At 39.7% G+C, this 16,912-nt stretch overlaps 2 protein-coding genes across 6 annotated transcripts in view; one reads left to right on the forward strand and one right to left on the reverse strand.

Moving 5' to 3' along the window:
• Positions 1–2,511, forward strand: part of cabp4 (calcium binding protein 4) — a 32,456-nt gene extending 29,945 nt beyond the window's left edge. For 4 of the 5 annotated variants that reach the window (XM_077571059.1, XM_077571057.1, XM_077571058.1 and 1 more), the window contains one exon: positions 1,652–2,511. In XM_077571059.1, coding sequence (XP_077427185.1) covers positions 1,652–1,680 — 29 coding nt within the window. In that variant the 3' untranslated portion in view covers positions 1,681–2,511. The remainder of the gene's footprint in view (positions 1–1,651) is intronic. The other variant, XM_077571055.1, reaches the window with a different exon arrangement.
• Positions 2,512–3,410: 899 nt separating this feature from the next.
• On the reverse strand, positions 3,411–16,583 carry lonrf1 (LON peptidase N-terminal domain and ring finger 1). Its single transcript, XM_077571404.1, has 13 exons — positions 16,491–16,583; positions 14,452–15,317; positions 12,786–12,904; positions 12,337–12,459; positions 8,755–8,952; positions 8,444–8,657; positions 8,247–8,349; positions 7,791–7,905; positions 7,582–7,703; positions 7,344–7,502; positions 6,990–7,152; positions 6,724–6,876; positions 3,411–4,686 (listed from the first exon to the last, which is right to left on the reverse strand). The coding sequence occupies exons 2-13, from the start codon at positions 15,062–15,064 to the stop codon at positions 4,528–4,530; spliced, it is 2,241 nt and encodes a 746-aa protein (XP_077427530.1). The 5' UTR covers positions 15,065–15,317; positions 16,491–16,583; the 3' UTR covers positions 3,411–4,527.
• Between the last annotated feature and the right edge of the window lie 329 nt (positions 16,584–16,912).

The following is a 16,912-nucleotide window of genomic DNA, read 5'->3' on the forward strand; positions in this document are numbered from 1 at the left end:
CGAAAAGGCACGATGGTAGCATGAAGGAGGCTTGCCTGTAAGGTTCTTTGCAATCTAATTGCGCTTTCCCCTCAATCAATACACATGCCTGCACATATGTCACACGCGACACATTGAGAACACACCGTGCTGGACAGCTCAAGGACTTAGCAGAAATTGCATTACCTGCTGAGAAAATACACACACACACACACGTGCTTGTGATTGCAGGGAATGCAGACTTTAACACACAGCGAGCCAAGAAGCGTGATCTGTTTTGTCTTGTCGCAGCAATCCAATCTATTGCAATTAACAGGACCATATGAAAAGGCGTCTCATTGTCAAAAGGGATCAATAAGCAAGTGCTCTTTATCATCATCATCAATTAGCCCCGAGGTGTCACACGGGCAGAATGTCTAACAAGGCGCAACAAGAAATGAATGTCCCACATATAGACCTTCCAATAGGCCTTGAACCCTAGGTGGGATTATAGATTTGTGCCCCCGCCCCTCACCCCAATAGGTGTCATCAAATTCACATCATCATTTTAAAAAGCCATCCGATGTCTTGTACAAAGAACATTGAACTGATTTATATGTGGAAATGCGCTCACGGCACATACTGTGATACAGAGTGGCTGAGTCACACGGTTTTATTATTTTTTTCTTTTACTTTTGCACCTCACACCCCTCCCGTTGGCTCAGTTTCTAGTTTAGTAGCTCATAATAATCAGGCTTCTTACATTATGCAGCCAATCAGTTGAAAAATATGCAAAGATTAGAATATATATACATATATAATATATGCATATTGCATAGACCTTATATAAAAGATTGCTATGCTGCTATACTATTACATACCTGAAAACTCAGTTTTGCTGGTATTTGTATATATTTTCTTACTTTCAGTTTATTATTTTGTTTTATATATTGATGGGAATAATTTCAAATGCAGTAGATGGGGAAAAAAAATAATCTTAAACCGTATCACTTTAATTAGTGGCAATGTTCTGATCTCTTATAGCAAATGGTTTCCAGAGAGCCATTAAAGAGTGCCATAAAAGATAAAGATAGTAGGTTAATCCGGCATTAAGCTTTAGTGCCCATTCAGTCAATAGCTGTATGTGCATTGTGACAATGAGAAACCCTAAAAACAATAGGTGTGATTACGTTGGATGAGTTGAACTGAGTGAGATTTACTTTGGACTGGATAACAGGTAGTTGAATCTCTGCTACAACCACTAGCGGTGGAGGTAATCAAATTCGTTGATGAGGGGTGGGGTGGGGGGGTGGGGGGGTTAAGCCCATTTTAGGAGGCACCTCTGAAAATCAAAAACACAGGGTTAAAGCTGGTAAACAATTCAAACATATTATAATCCTCTTAAAATAATGACCTAACAGATCATTGAATTATAGCCCTGAAATAAAAACTCTTAATAAATACGGGGTCCATTATTTTAGGAAGGTGATGATATTCAACTAAAATGTCCTTGCATCCATGTATTTTTGTCCTTTCAACCAGATCACCGCTTGTGGGGTTCATTAACCTGCTGATAATGTCATCACATCACACTGTGAAAGTTTGGAGTGTATGAGTGAACTCAATATGGGCTGATAACGATGTACAGCGGCATCCTTTTGCAATCATTATCACCTGCTGTCTCCTTCCGCAGAGTTCGTGATGATGCTCTCTGCTCGGTGACCTCTGATGGAGGTTGAGGACGGCGCCACAAACACTCTCTGCTCCTCTGATCTCCTTCATTTTGTCCTGCGACACTATCTATAGTCTATTATTTATGTCACCCGAAAAAGAAATAGTCAGGCATTTTATTTTCATAATAAAGAGGCAGTTAGTGCAAATACGAGTTATGATGAAGCATTAGTAAAACATTGATGCTGCATTGTCGTACCCTTGTGGCTGCAGAGGGTACATACTGAAGCGTACACGCAATACAGTGGGCACATGGCATTTCAGTACTTTATCGTTTTATGGTGTATACTGTCTCTTTTGTTATTAATTTGTTTCAACTATGCATGAACATCACTTTGTATGCACAGATGGTTGTTTTTAAAGTGTTCTATAAAGTTAAGTTGAAATATATTTTCTGTACAGTAATTGTCTTTACAACTGCGATTGGTTCCGACAGTGCCTGACCAAGCATTTATGTCGTGCAGTCCAAAGCAGAATTTGATTTCGGGCACATTTATTTCCACCACTGCAGATCACCTTTGCATGACTACTTCTACTTGCAAAGGATGTGGATGTTGGGTCACCGCTTTCATTTCTTTAAATGTTTTAAATGTGTTTCAAATATTATCAAGCTTTCGGAGGCCCTCTAGTGGCCAAAGAGTTCACTGGGTTCCGACTTGCTCATTTAAGAACACCCTGTTGGGTTTATTTTATCTATTTATTTTAACAGTTTTTCTCCATAGGTTTGGCACATTTCTTGAAATTACATTCTCAAAATACCATGGACAAATCCCAAAACCAGCTTACAATTGGTGTCGACTGAATTCCTTGTTGCTCTAATCAAATTGCCAAATGTCTTAGTACATGTCTCTATAGCAGGGGTGCTCAAGTTCGGTCCTCGAGAGCCCCTGTCCAGCCTGTTTTTCATGTTTCCCTCCTGCAGCACAGCTGAAACTAATGATCAGCAAGCTTTGCAGAAGCCTGATAACGATCCTGGTCATGAATCATGTGTGTTAGTAGTGAGAAACATGGAAAACAGGCTGGATGGGGGCTCTCAAGGACCGAACTTCAGCACCCCTGCTCTATAGCCTCAGTGGATATGTGCAAATGGTTGTGTACATTTAGCCTACATTCAGCACAATGCGCCCACATTTAACACATTTCCCAAATGAATAGATTTTGCTGATTAAACTCTATTAGTTATTTTTCAGTCTATTGGTTGTCCTCTCCAAAACATGTCAGCAAGATTTCAGTAAAATGTGGATTTCCATCATGGCCATCTCATCAAGGCCTGGTTTAAAACCCATCCAAGGGTTTCCTTGACCGTGAGTGGAGTATGTCAAACCGCAAACTTTGAAAACTGCTCTTGCAAAATCCTTTTTCCACCTCAGTTTTATATATAGCCTAATTGTATTTTGTTAGCGGCACCTCTGCTGTTGTGACGAGACATCTAATCATTTTGACTTGCAGTGCTCATACAATGTCAAAGGGATGGTGCCTTGTGGGGGCACTGACTACTTGACATAGAAATTAGATTTTGACAAACAAGGGAAAGGAACTTGAAGCACGTGTGACCAGTTTTGGGATAGCTATGTGCTTTTGCAAATGAACTGGACAAATGAGCTTGCAGTTTTGAAATAGTTTTTTCAGTTTAAAAAAATATGACAAACCTAAGGAGAAAAACTAAAGTAAAACTACACTTCATTCTCAAAGCAAAGTTAAGAGAAAACACAGAGGCTTAATTTGACAAAGAAAAATGCTTCCGTTTTTAATTCAAAACCATTAACTTAAAACACAGAAAAGAAAAAAAACAATAAAAAAAAAAACTTTTTACCTATATACATAACACAGTTATGAATTTGTATCTTTCCAACATAGTGAACAAGTTATGCTTTAGACTGCTGGAAAAATACACTCATAACATGATAATTCATATCAAGATAGGTAAGAATGGTAAACCAAGTATAGTTTAACTTTAAACCACAATGTCAAATGGTGTAAGGCAACAGGTTCTCCCCCCCAAGCAGAAAGAGAGAGCAGCTTGTACTGAATATTAACATTAAAGGTATGCCTTACAGATGCATATACACTGATTCGATGACTTTATATTGCAATATGCCCTATTTAAAATGTCTACACAAAATTAAGGTCAATGTATAAATATTCGTATGTATTCCACTTTATTCAGTGGGAGTAGCTGAATATTGTGGTATTAAAAAGTAGCTCATATTCTTAGTGACAACCTTCGGATGATTTTTGTCGTTAATAGTCCACTGTGGAAGGAAGATTTTTGACAAGCACATTGTTGTCATGAGTCTTTCTGAGCATGACCACATGGAAACAACGTGATGTCAACAGGAAGTCTGGGACATGATAGAAAATTAGTGCACATGACAGTGTGGAGAAAGAAAACAAGACACCAATGTGGGCAATCTGATTATTGTTCTTAAACAGTGGACCATCAATGTGGAGTTTGTTGCACTTGGGTATTATGTAGACCTTTTTCCTCGTAGTTTTTTTCTGCAGCATTCTGGATTGACTCAATGCCCCCCCCCCCCCTTACTTTCAACAAGTGGGATGTGACCCAAAGCAATGTCCTCAATCCACCTTGACAACGCCGCCGTACATCAGGAAGTTTCTCTGCATATTCTAGAAAGGCGGGAGCCACTTCATCTCTCGTGATTCATGTCGTACGTAACAAAACAATGTGCGTCACCGGAAGAATCCCTGAGGCGGTTTGGCCACATCTCTGCAAGTTCTGAATGTTTTCAGCAGAGCAGGTTTATCGCTGAAGGGTGGAAGGATTGGGTGGTGCAGTTTTTTTTAAAGCATGGTAGTGGAGGCGAGGAGAGGAAGCTCTTAACTATTGGGGATGCTCTGCAGATAGGTGAGAATGTGCTGGATCTTCACCAGGCGCTCTTTCAGGCTGGTCATGGAGAGGACAGACAGCTGGTAGCGCGGGTCGATGGGCAGCACAGCCAGCAGCCACCAGCAGCACGCGGGACCATTGGGAGTCGCCTAGAATGCAGGAGACAGGAAATTATAGTTAAATCACTGACTTACTGTCAATTAATAAACAAATCAATAAGATATTAAAAAGGGTTTTGGGCGTTTTTTTTTTTTAAAGAAGAATATGTGCTACAAACATCCACTAGGCCACCGGTAGCAATCATGAACACAATCATAGCCGTACTTCACTGCAGTAACAAAAGCGTCAACCGTCTGCAAAACCGACAAGGGGATTCTCTCCAAGGCACTTGGGACACAACAGTAGATGTAGGATTAGATCTGAAGCATCCATAAAGCTCTTGAGCCAATACTGTCAAAAGGCTCCTCCCCTCGGGTCGTGGCGGGAGCCGAGTTGTAATCCTCTTTGGCGTAAGGAGGCGAGCACACGCACACAACAAGCTCATTGTGCCATTATGCACCTCTAAGGCTGTTAAATCCAAGCTAATGTCGGCTTTCCCAAACGGAAGCACACTTGCATTTGACTGTGTCAAATACACGTCTGAATGCCAGTTTTCTAAGATGCAGAAGTGGTTTGTCTTTGACCTAGTTGTTATTTGCAGATATAAAGCTCAAGAGTGAAAAGTCTGGGAGACGGAGTAGTTAGTCATAGTTTGTCACGTTATGTCAGTCGTTCAGTCTGGGGTTGACCAACCACTGAAATTCCATGAGACAGTCCCTCTTGATTCTAGCCAGACAAAATAATTCAGTGCGAAGGACCAGTGGCGGTTTTTCATATTGGCGATATGGACAGTTGCCCACTGTGGCATTGTCATCTGACGGCCTCAAGTTAAATCATGACAAATAAATAGCACCCTCTACTGGACAAGACTCACACCAGTGCCATTTGTTTTGTTTAAAAAATAAAAATAAAAATCTAACCAAGTTTGGAGAATGCCCACAGCTGTTTCAAAGTCAAATGCAGATTATGAGCCTTTTAAAGGATCTCAAAAACCAAAAGGAGTACAAACGATACTATGAATATGCACATCTCATCTACTGTATATTTAGCAGCATTTTAATCAACCACCAATTTCCTAATAATATTTGCCTCACTTGTGATTACATCATGTATTGCTCTGTGAGGGAACTTGTTTTTCTGGACACTGCAGTGCATGAATGAAAACATTAGATTAAAAGGAGACATCGATTTGTAAAAATAAAAATAAAAAATAAAAAAATAAAAGAGATCGTAGAAATGTACTAGATCCGCTGATGACATTGCTCGAGTATTTTGTATCCTTGTCTGGGCTGTTTGGCTGTAAGCGGTGGCTTCATTTTGCGAGGCGTTTAGTGTGGCTGCCCGCCCAGGGAGTCATTCATGCCAGAACCATCGCTATAAAGGACTGTAACATGCCGTCAGAGGAGCGGACTATTGGACAAGGATTTTTCTGGACGAGACATTTAAAGATAACATTAGCAGTAAATCCCAAACATCAGATTTGTTCGAGTCGTGGAGAGGAGAGCCATCATGAGGCATTTTATGACACAGTTCGATAAAAGTATGCATGTCGAAATAAATTTATCTAGAGGATATGTCTGTATGGATTCTCAATCATCCAAGTCAAGGTAATCAGCAGTAGAATCTTATCAACTGTGCTCTTCTTGGACGTTGAAGACATTTCCCCTTTAATCCTAAAGTCTTCTTCAGTTTTAAATTTGAGGTGTGGATAATTTGTAGTTTGGGGTTGAGAGATATTTTTGTTAATTAAGCCAGTCCTGGAACTTTTCCGACATACCCCGTACAATGACGCAAGCAGGATTTGAAAACTATTGGTCTACACGCTGCAGCCATCCTGAATCGCTTCACGCAACTTGCAAGAGTGAGGAAACGGCGCTATAGGAAACATTTTAGGAAGTAATACTAATAAGTTTAGATGTGTTTAAAGTATATTGTCCATGTGTCTGAAACATATTCCCTGTGAGAGTTCAATAAACGAGCAAATTGAGAGTTGACGCGCTGCATTTGTGCGAGGGTCCACCGTGCACTGAATGCAAGGCATTGATTGGTCATAACCTGACAATGAACCAAGAGGCCATGAGGTGTACCTGGATATCAGCTTCCATTTCAGGCATCGGTCCAAAGTGCTGAAGGATCTGGTTGTGAAAGCGGATCTTGAGGTTCTGAAACCAGTCACGGGCCTGATTGTATACAGCATCGTGGAGCTCTTGGAGGTTCTCGAGCTCTTCTCTGGCCTCCGCCTAAAATCCAATTATGATGAACACACCAGTGACTGTTAGATTCTCTCTACTACCAAGTGGAAAAGTAGATTACATAATTAAAGTAGGGCCGCATTTCAGAGCTCACTTCTTACCCGAGTGTCTTCCAAATGCTTAATGTCAGCAATACTATAACCGTCCTTCATCCCTCGCGCCAGGACTCTGAAGCGCTTCCCTCCAACCGTGTCCACCACGGATCTACCATCAGGCAGGAAGTGGACACTCCGGATGATGAGCATGCATCCATAGTCGACAAACCTGCCAGGGCGGATGCCACAGTTTTAATTGTTTAAAGATGCTTGGCATCATAACCTCTTATGCAACTTCAGACTACATGCAAATCAGTCCCATGAATTAGATTAATTGTGTGCAAGTTCGTCCAGTTTTAAGGACACCATAAACTGCGATGTGCACAAAACACAAACATGATTTTGCATCTGCACGCTTACCCTTTCTCGGGGTCGCTAATGCACATGCCGAACTGCCGCGTGCCCGTGTCCATGCAGCGGCGGATCATGAGGCGATAACGTGGCTCGAATACATGCAGCGGGCAAGGCACCGTCGGGTACGCCATGGTACACACAAAGATAGGCACGTTCTTTGTCAAGCTGCACCCGGGACAGAAGGACAGAAGATTATTACGACCTTCCTCTGAAATGAACATTAGCAAAGATATAGCCAACTTACTCAGAAAGCTCTCTGGTCTCCTCCAAGTGAGTTTTGGACCTCTCCTCATACTCCTGACCAAAATACTGCTTGATCAGTACATCCAGCACGCTTGTCACATTGTACTTTCTACATGCTAGATACTGCCGAAGAGAGGTTTATGATTATTCATACAATTAAATACACACCTTCATAGAGAAAAAAGTAGTCACCCTGTGGTGTTCCCTTACCTCTTTTAGGCCCTCTTTGCACAGGGGACAATGTGGCGAGTGGTCCAAACAGCGTTCCAGACAGCTTTTACAAAAAGTGTGGCCGCATGGCGTTGTCACAGGCTCGTAAAATAACCTGGTTTGGACAAAGCGGAGGCCAAGTCACACACCTCTTCAAAGGTTCATTTAAAGTTAGAGCTTTACTTTATCACTTTATCAGTACAAAATGTATTATTGTATAAACAACATTGTTTATGCCCGAAATGATTCATGTTAGGGAGGGGAGCGCCTATTTCAAATAATATTTTGTGATCATTTATATATGAATATTATGTACAGATCATTTTCATTTAATTTCTCCATTAGTTATTTTCTTTCAGTTCTTCATTCCCCTTAAAACGTTTTGTCACATGGACTAATGCTATAATTATAATGTAATTTTCATATTGATTGTGAAGAGTGTAAACATAAGCTCACCTCATGCAGAGAGAGCACTCAAAGTCATTGGCGTCAAGGAGATCCTCAGGAACACGTTTGTAGGCTTTAGCCTTGGCTGCTGTTTTTTGGGAGTTTTGCACACCTTGCAAAGCAAACGGCGAACATCACGTTACTCGAGCTCTATGATTCGTGTACTTGTAGTGAAAACAGTTGGCAAGAAAAATGCTGCGCAATACCTTGTTTTTTATACTTGCTACTTCCACTGGCCACGATGCAAGGCTCGATGTCAGAAACAGACAGCTTCCTCTTCAGCAGACTCGCCGCCTTCTGGTCCCCAAGCTGAGGGGCGGAGCAGACCCTCTTCAGACCCTGCTCGCCGTCGTCGGGCCCGTGACATCGCAGGGAATGGGCTCGACTCAGACCGGGACGCTCAAGACTCTCCCAGCGTTTCTGTGGCGCAAAGGTAACAATTCAAATGAATACATGTGATATGAATGAAAGCAATGCAATATGGATCAAACAACTTAGTATGGATGACTTATCGGACCTCCTGCTTGTCTGTTCGCTGGTGTGCTGACACAGCGCGGACCTGGTGTTGGCTTTGTCTTTGGACTGGAATATGCGACCTGACTTGAGGGTCAGCCACAAGGGTTTTACTTCGTAAGTGTGGCGACGTGTTCTGCGCCGTTTCCCTCAGGCCCACCTTGACGTCGTCGTTAGCCGAAGAGAGCAGGTCACACAGAATCTGTTAAAAAAAACAGCAACAAATAGCCTGTCAATGATGTAGGCCTGGAGAGCTCCAGAAATCCGGAATATTTTTCTTGAGTTGCATCTCGATAAGGGAAGCTTCCGTGAACTTAAATATCGTCTCTGTCTAATTCAAAGCTTGTATGTCGCATGGAAGAAAAAAAAATTACCTAATAAAAACACAATACATGGCTGTTATAGTTTTTCACAGTTCGTAAATTGTACACACAAACCTGAAAACCTCACACACAAAATGCTAGACCTGACATTCCCTTTTCAAGATGACTCTTTGCCATCAAATCTCTTACCGGTTCACAAAATGGAACTCGTATTCTCATTTGGTACACAGCCACATTGTTGAATGACGCACACATACCAGTCAATTGATACACAAAGCTCAGCTTTTTCTGCACACTACCAAGCATTCCCAGCACGCTGAAGTGCAAAAATGAAAACCCAACTATAAAAATGCAACGCACAATGTGAATGGCAATGCCTCATGAGAATTATCGATTTTGCCTTTTAGAAAATGGGTGTTGGCCCACTTCGTTAAGCATGAAATATCACACATGCAACAATTCATTGTTTTGTTGACCGTGTTTCAGTTTACAGACATTTCTAATGAAAATGCATGCTTAAAATAAAAAAAGAAAAGAAAAAAAGTCAAAAGGTTATAAGTTTGCCTCAAACAGGAGGAATTACACCACATCAAGTCTCCTGTTTCTATCTGGTCAGAGGGCCTCATCCACATCACAGAGGATGGTCTCTTTGGTTAAGTTCACTTTGACCTATAAAAACAATGTCTGTAATTTTAACAAAGTATTAGTTAAGACTTGACAATAACACTTTTCTGAAATCATTAGTAAAAACTTCAACTATTTGCTGTGGTTGATAAACTCACTAATCCCCCAAATCAAGCAACACCAGAACTCCTCTCAATAGATAAATGCAGTGAATTTGCTTATCCAGTACAATCCATCAGATCAAATATCACAAACTAACAAAATCCCCAAATGATGTAACACTTAGAATCAATTACAGTATATGTCAGAATTTGACACAGTGGATCAAAAAACAATAACGGATTTGCTTCTGCAGATGAAACCATTACCTAGCTGTCTTGGCCCAATACCATCTGACTTTTTCAAATATATTGTGTAATCTGTCCCAAATGAGTTACAGCAAATAACCAACTGCTCATTTTGGTCAGGCGAGTTTCCGGAACTCATTCTCTGTGTACTTCTGGGATTTTTGCTCACTGTTTGCATGATCAGCCACCACGGGATGAGATTTTGCATGGAGCACCAAACCCGCCCATGCTTGTTTGGAGGTTGCCAAATACTTACTTTCCAGCATAATTAACAAATACATTCCTTAAAAACCCTTAAAAAAAATCTAGGATTCCCCCACCCCATAAACTGTCTCTCACAGTTGAAGTGTACATATGATAAAAATTACAGAACTGTTATTTTAAGTGGGAGAACTTGACTGACTACATACTTTTTTGCCCCATTACAGCACTTTGCATTTAGCTATGGTTGTTTTTAATGTGCTCTATTAAAAAAGTTGATGAGTTGAGGTGAGTTCAATCAATACTAGCTTCTTATGAAGAATGAGTTATTACGAGCTCTAAGTCACTTTTCTTTCATGTTCCAGCTTGTAAGATGAAAACATGTTTCTACAGCAACTCAATATGCAATCAAAGCGCTTCATTATTTTAAATGATCAGAATACATAGTTAGAAAACATATTCATCTAAAATGTAAAACTTTGTCAAGTGTCAAAATTGTATGAAACAAATACAAAATAAGATTTTTTTTTTTCATTATCATTGCACACACACACTTGACATTAACGGCTCAGCCTTACATAACACACAGTGCATTACAAAAATGATGCAACAGTGGCAGCCTCCTATCAAAACAAGATCGTGAGCAGATAAAGGTGCCGTGAAAATGCAGATTGAAGTGTACACGATGAAACAACTGTGTGCCTCTTGCATAACTTCGACAGTGCTGGTTGTGTTGAGTGGTACTAATGAAGTCACAAGACCTGACCTTTAAAAAAAAAATAAAAAATTTTTACAAGCATAAATACGGTGATACAGTTCGTGGGACAATCGAACTTGTCATTTGTTTATCATGGCTTAGTTCTCAAGTTAAGTAAATTTAGTACTAAACTACTGTTTCCTGCCTATTTTATAATGTTTCCCATTTACTGCTATTTTGTTTCTGCATTTTTATTGGGGGTGTTTTACCACAACAGCTTTACTTTTTGACCTACAATAATGGGACCGACATCTGGCGTCAATATCAAGGAGGAGTGAATGCCACACCTTTGTTTTTTTAATTTGTGACTGAGCTGCTCAAGAATCTTGATATCTCTAGGTCACCTTGTAGGCGACACCCAGGCTTCTCCTAAAATGCACTTGCATGGCATGTTTCTCTTGCAATGCATGTTCACATATGCAGCTGAAAAATCTATCATTTCTACTTTTGTTGTAATAATACAAGATTTTTTTTAAGTGCATTGGTGGCTGCAGCAGGCAGACAACGATCAAAGAAGTGCAGAAAAGCCCTCTCCACTGAGATCTGCGGAAGAATGAGCCACACGAATGTGTAGCGCAGCCAACACCGGAGGTACTGTACGGCTAAACCACATCAAGAGAGTTGAGAGCCTGCCCAGGTTCCACCTTCAGCAATGGTGTGGCAAACAACTCTTGTTGGGTGTGGATATACTTAAATATATATATAAATAAAAAAAATATATATATAATATATATATATATATATAAAAATATATATATATATATATAAAATATAATATATATATATATATATATATATATAAATATATATATATATATATATATATATATAAATATATATAATATATATAATATATATATATATATATATATATATATATATATATATATATATATAATTATATATATATATAATATATATATATATATATATATATATTATATTTTATATATATATTTTATATATATATATTATATTTTATATATATATTTTATATATATATATTATATATATATATATATATATATACTTAAATATATATCTATATAAAAGAGCTTGCCGGTGATAGCGTTAGCCAGGCAACAATACTACGTATCTATTATCATACTGCCCTTAAGACCTTCATGACAATTCAATATGGAGGCCCAGGTTTTGGTGCGACACCCCTGGTGATTCCATAAGATGTAGATTGACTTAATCTAGTCGGCCGGTGCTCACCTTGACTACTGTACGTCGGCAAAAGTCAATTCAATAAATAAATACACAACGGAAACAACTTCACGTATTGATTGACAGGCTGATAATAGCGCACTATTATTTTTCAGTTGGCTCACCTTTTCTACTTGTCTCTTTGCGCAGGAGAAGTTTTCGTCCACAGCAAGGCAGTTGAGGAAGACTTGGAGAGACTCATCCACTTCGCCCATCTCGTGAAGCACCATGGCTTTCCTAAACAAAGCCTAAAAGGACATAACATCACACTTGTTACAAATTATAAACACTGAATTCAGAGCTTGCAAAAAACGACTGTGTTTGAAAATCTGACTATATATCGCCCCAATGAAAAAATATTGATTTGAAAACATGTGTTATGCAACACGCTTTAATTATCCGACCCTTATTTTTACCTGGTCAAGTTGTAAGCTATTAACTATATTAGAGCAGCTGCTTGCTGGTACAATATTCGCGACTATCTATGACTAGTCGACTTGCAAAATAATCATTTGCTGCAGCCCTAGTATTAAAATATGTTTTTCTTTGACTGAACAACAGGAGAGTGACCTACCTCAGCAGAACAGCTGGATGCAAGACAAAACTCAATGTCCTCCAAAGCCAGATCAAACTCCTTTAGGGACTTATATGCTTCTGCTCTTGAGAGTCGCACCTCCTCTGTTGTTTCGGGCTCTTCAAAGACCACGGAGAAAGAAGAAAAAGACAGGTGAAATTATCTGGATTTGTAACCTTCCAATATTCAAGCTCAACAAGAAACATGGAGCAGCTGTCACTGTTAGGGATGGACCGAGGCGGAGCTGATTATCTGCGCCGATATTCACCATTTTGACGAATATCGGCATCGGCCATTTTGAAGAATCATACGGCCGATAATAGATTTTAAAAAGTGTTAACTTCAGGGAACTAATACTTTAAATTTTCGGAAATGCTGCTGACCCTGGTAACTCTCTGGACCTTCTGTGTTTGTTTAAATTAAGATAACATTTTAATATTGCAGATATTTTTAAATTTTTGGAAAATTGTATTGACTGTTAAAAAAAAAAAAAAACAATATGGAGCTATATTTACTTTAGTTTTTATTTAACTTTTGAAGACATGCTACTGCCCCCTTTTTTTAACTCCAATATTTTACAAAACCTAAAAGTTGACCAATAAACATATGACTCTTATGCATTCAATTTATTTTATTTTTTTTATATAATTGGCCGATTGATCAGTATTTTTTGTGTGCCAAAAATCAGTATTGGCATTGGCCTAAAAAAATGCATATCGGTCAGGCCCTCATCAAAAGTCATGGCCCGTACGAAAAGGCTACAGGACTTAAAGTCACCAAACTCACAAATAACTGGTTATTTGTGGGACTGGAGCAGGGGTAGAGACATATATGATGTATATATGGCTAAATTGGGATGCATGGATGTTCAGGAACAAATGCATGCAAGGCTGTGGCATTTGACATTAATAGCTAATGATCAAGATTAATGATGTGTGCAACTCAAGCCGGACTATTTGCATGATGTGATTTATTGCTGGTCTAACAACATTTTCCGCCATTGACCAACTGAAGAATCTCTGTGCAGTTATGTAGGGCAAGAACAACGACAATGGCTGACGTACTTTGGTCTTAACATTAGTCAACTTATTTCCAAATGAATTCCCTCAAAATGCATACCTGCTACTGCTGCAGGAGTACAGTAGCCACTTTCTCCCCCTCTTTCATAATATCATCTCGTTACCAAACCTAAGAGGTCTAATTGTGAGTCACGACTGATGCATAAGACCATTTTCAATGCCTGAAAGCAGCGATTGGTCGCACTGAAGCACATACAACCAGTAAGCCCAACCCAGCGCAAGTTACAAAACCTGCAATGTGTGTCACGACCTAACTTACACAAGCTGACCCCGGCGCGCATGCGCTGAGAGTGAACATTTCGTAAGGTCTGCTCCACAGCTCGTCGCGGGTAGTAAATATGGTCGCTATGGTAACTGCAGTTTAACAAGCGTAAAAACGAGTTTTGTTTTGAAGTGATACCTTCGCGTATGCTATCACCCGTGTAACGTGAATGTGGGGCACATATGCCACATTCAACATGGCGGACGCGCTTACGTATCCCAGCAACCGGCCGTCTTTGTAAATCTCACGTCCACTGCACTCAGGAAACATATTACCACATATCCGCTGTCAACATAACTGGTTGAATAAGCGTCCAACAACTCACCTGCTTGGATCATATCGCTCGCTTGTTTCACGGCGTCGAGGCAGCTTTTACGCCGACACAGTTCGTCCAGTTCGCTTAGTCTTTTACAACATTTCACATCGCTGGGGAACCATTTGGATAGGAGTCCGCACAAAATCACGTTGGGCTTGTCTTCGAGTCTCGCCGCTTCGTGGCACACCGTGCACCTGGAGAGCAGCCCTCTTTGCAAACACCTTCTACAGAATGAGTGTCCACACAGCAACGTCACGGGTTCCCCTAAAAAGTGATGACAACTGGGGCAGTCGAACACTTTATCCCAGCGGCTATCCTGCTCCTCTGAGTCCCACTTCGATTGCGAGTCCGAGCCGCAGGCAGCCTTTTCCTTAAGGTTCCGGACGATACGGTCCACAAAAGTACTTAGCTGTTCGGGTCTCATTGGCCCGTAGCGCAAGGCCACCGAGAACCAGTAAATGGCTTCTTTAAGGGAGTTTTCCGAGGCTAAAGCGTTGGCTTTTAGCAAGATGAGCTCATGATGGTCCTCCTCCTCCTGCTTAGTAACGTCGTCCTTTTCTGCGCCTATAAAGAAAGCGTTCCTCTCCCCCGACGCTTCCTTAGCTGGTTTGTGCAGCGACATGTTGAATTAAATAAATGATTAGGAGTAATTGTCGTTTCTTCTGTTAACATGACTATTCATCTCTCCTCTAGTGAGTAGTCTATCGACTTCCACCGTTGACACTCGTTCGTTATATAAAAAATAATGTCACGTGAGCACACGCTGACCCGTGATTGGCCGGCGCGGTTGGGTTACAAAACCTTGCCTGACTCAAGTTTCATAACTGCGGAAAGGACGTCGAGGAATTATTGGTTGGACTCGACGTTCCTTCACACTGAAATAATGATTTAAGAAAGGGAACAAGTCAGTGTTGCACACTTTATATTATAGAATGCAATCCTGTTGCTTTTCAAAGAAGGCTTGTCATGTGTTGTACAACGAGCAGAGTTTAAAAAACACACACACAGGCGCGTGCACGGTGTTTAGCCTACTAACTACAGTACTTTTAGCCTACTTGTGTTAAAAGAAAAGAAAAGAAAAGCGGAAAAAAACATTCTAAAATAAGTGCTGATCCAAGCATTTTACTTAAATAAATAAATATATTTTTAAACAGACTACAATATAAAAGTAAAAAGTAGTTTCCCTAAACTTGTCTAATGCTTGTAATAATAAATTTTTTAAAAAGCTATTTAAAATAAAATGGACATATGCAATCAAACATACTCCGGTAGCTTTGCTAATGCTTTAAACTGACTAACATCCATCCAAAAGATGCTAAATTGGTAAATAATGGCAAATAAAATAGTCCACTAATGTGTTGTTGTTTTTCCCAGATAGTCTAATCGAAGATTTCAAAGCCACAACCCGGGGGCCATTTGCGGCCTACTATTCATTTTTCATCGGTCTGCAGCATAAAGAAATGACATGGACATGGCGCTGAAGGCTAGTTAAAAAAAAAAAAAGTTCAAGATGCAGGTCAGAGTTGGAAGGGAGGGTGTCAAAAATAGGTGCCACTACTACTAATAAATTGGTTGATATACTATAGAGCTTTTCTAGTTATGCAAAGTTGCAAATATATTATTTGTACAATTATTAAGACTAAACTAACACAATTTCTCTTCTAAACACTGTGGTGAACAAAGATCATTCCACGTTAGAAGCAAAAATAATTTCTTCCTTCACAAGGACTGGCTTGAACAAGATACTGTATGGTCCATCAAAAGTCAAATGGTAAACATTGTTAAGATTTTATACTGGAAAAAAAATCATAACATGCAAAAAATAACTACACAGACAGAAGTAATATTTTCTTCAAGATTTAAATAATACAGTATAGAGTCACTAATATAAAATATTAATTGAAACCTTATTGGCTTAACATACCTGTAGGACCATGTTTTACAAAAGAATTGCCGATATTCATCAGTTTATGTTTAAAATATCTCATGGACGATGCAATGTAACTACATAAACAAAAAAACAAAAACAAAAAAAAGACAAATCTTACCATCAAATCGTTTAATGAGATGTTAGTAGAAAAATTCAAACATTGCTGCACAGCTGGAAGTGGCGTCGCGATGTAAACGAACGAACGCGTCCACGTCCTGTTAACGTTGACCCTGATCAAAACGTGCCTGCAGCGCTACCGCCAGTCAGTGGCCAAAAATATATTGCGTCGGTATTGAACCTAAGCACTACAATTGAAAGCTAATGGGACAAAGTTAAGTGCAGTTGAGCTCAACTATTCACGATCCCAGCGCGGGAGACGAGGATTCAAATCCCTAACGGGGAGGGAAAATCTATTATTTCCTCCTTCAATACAGGCCAAAATTGAAGTTTGTTTTCCCTCTATTTTTTTGGACTAATTCAAACCATTCCTACTTTAAACTTTTCAAAAAATAAATAATACCATTGAATTATTTACAGGAC

This window comes from Vanacampus margaritifer, chromosome 7 (genome assembly GCF_051991255.1).
Source record: "Vanacampus margaritifer isolate UIUO_Vmar chromosome 7, RoL_Vmar_1.0, whole genome shotgun sequence".
NCBI lineage: Eukaryota > Metazoa > Chordata > Actinopteri > Syngnathiformes > Syngnathidae > Vanacampus > Vanacampus margaritifer.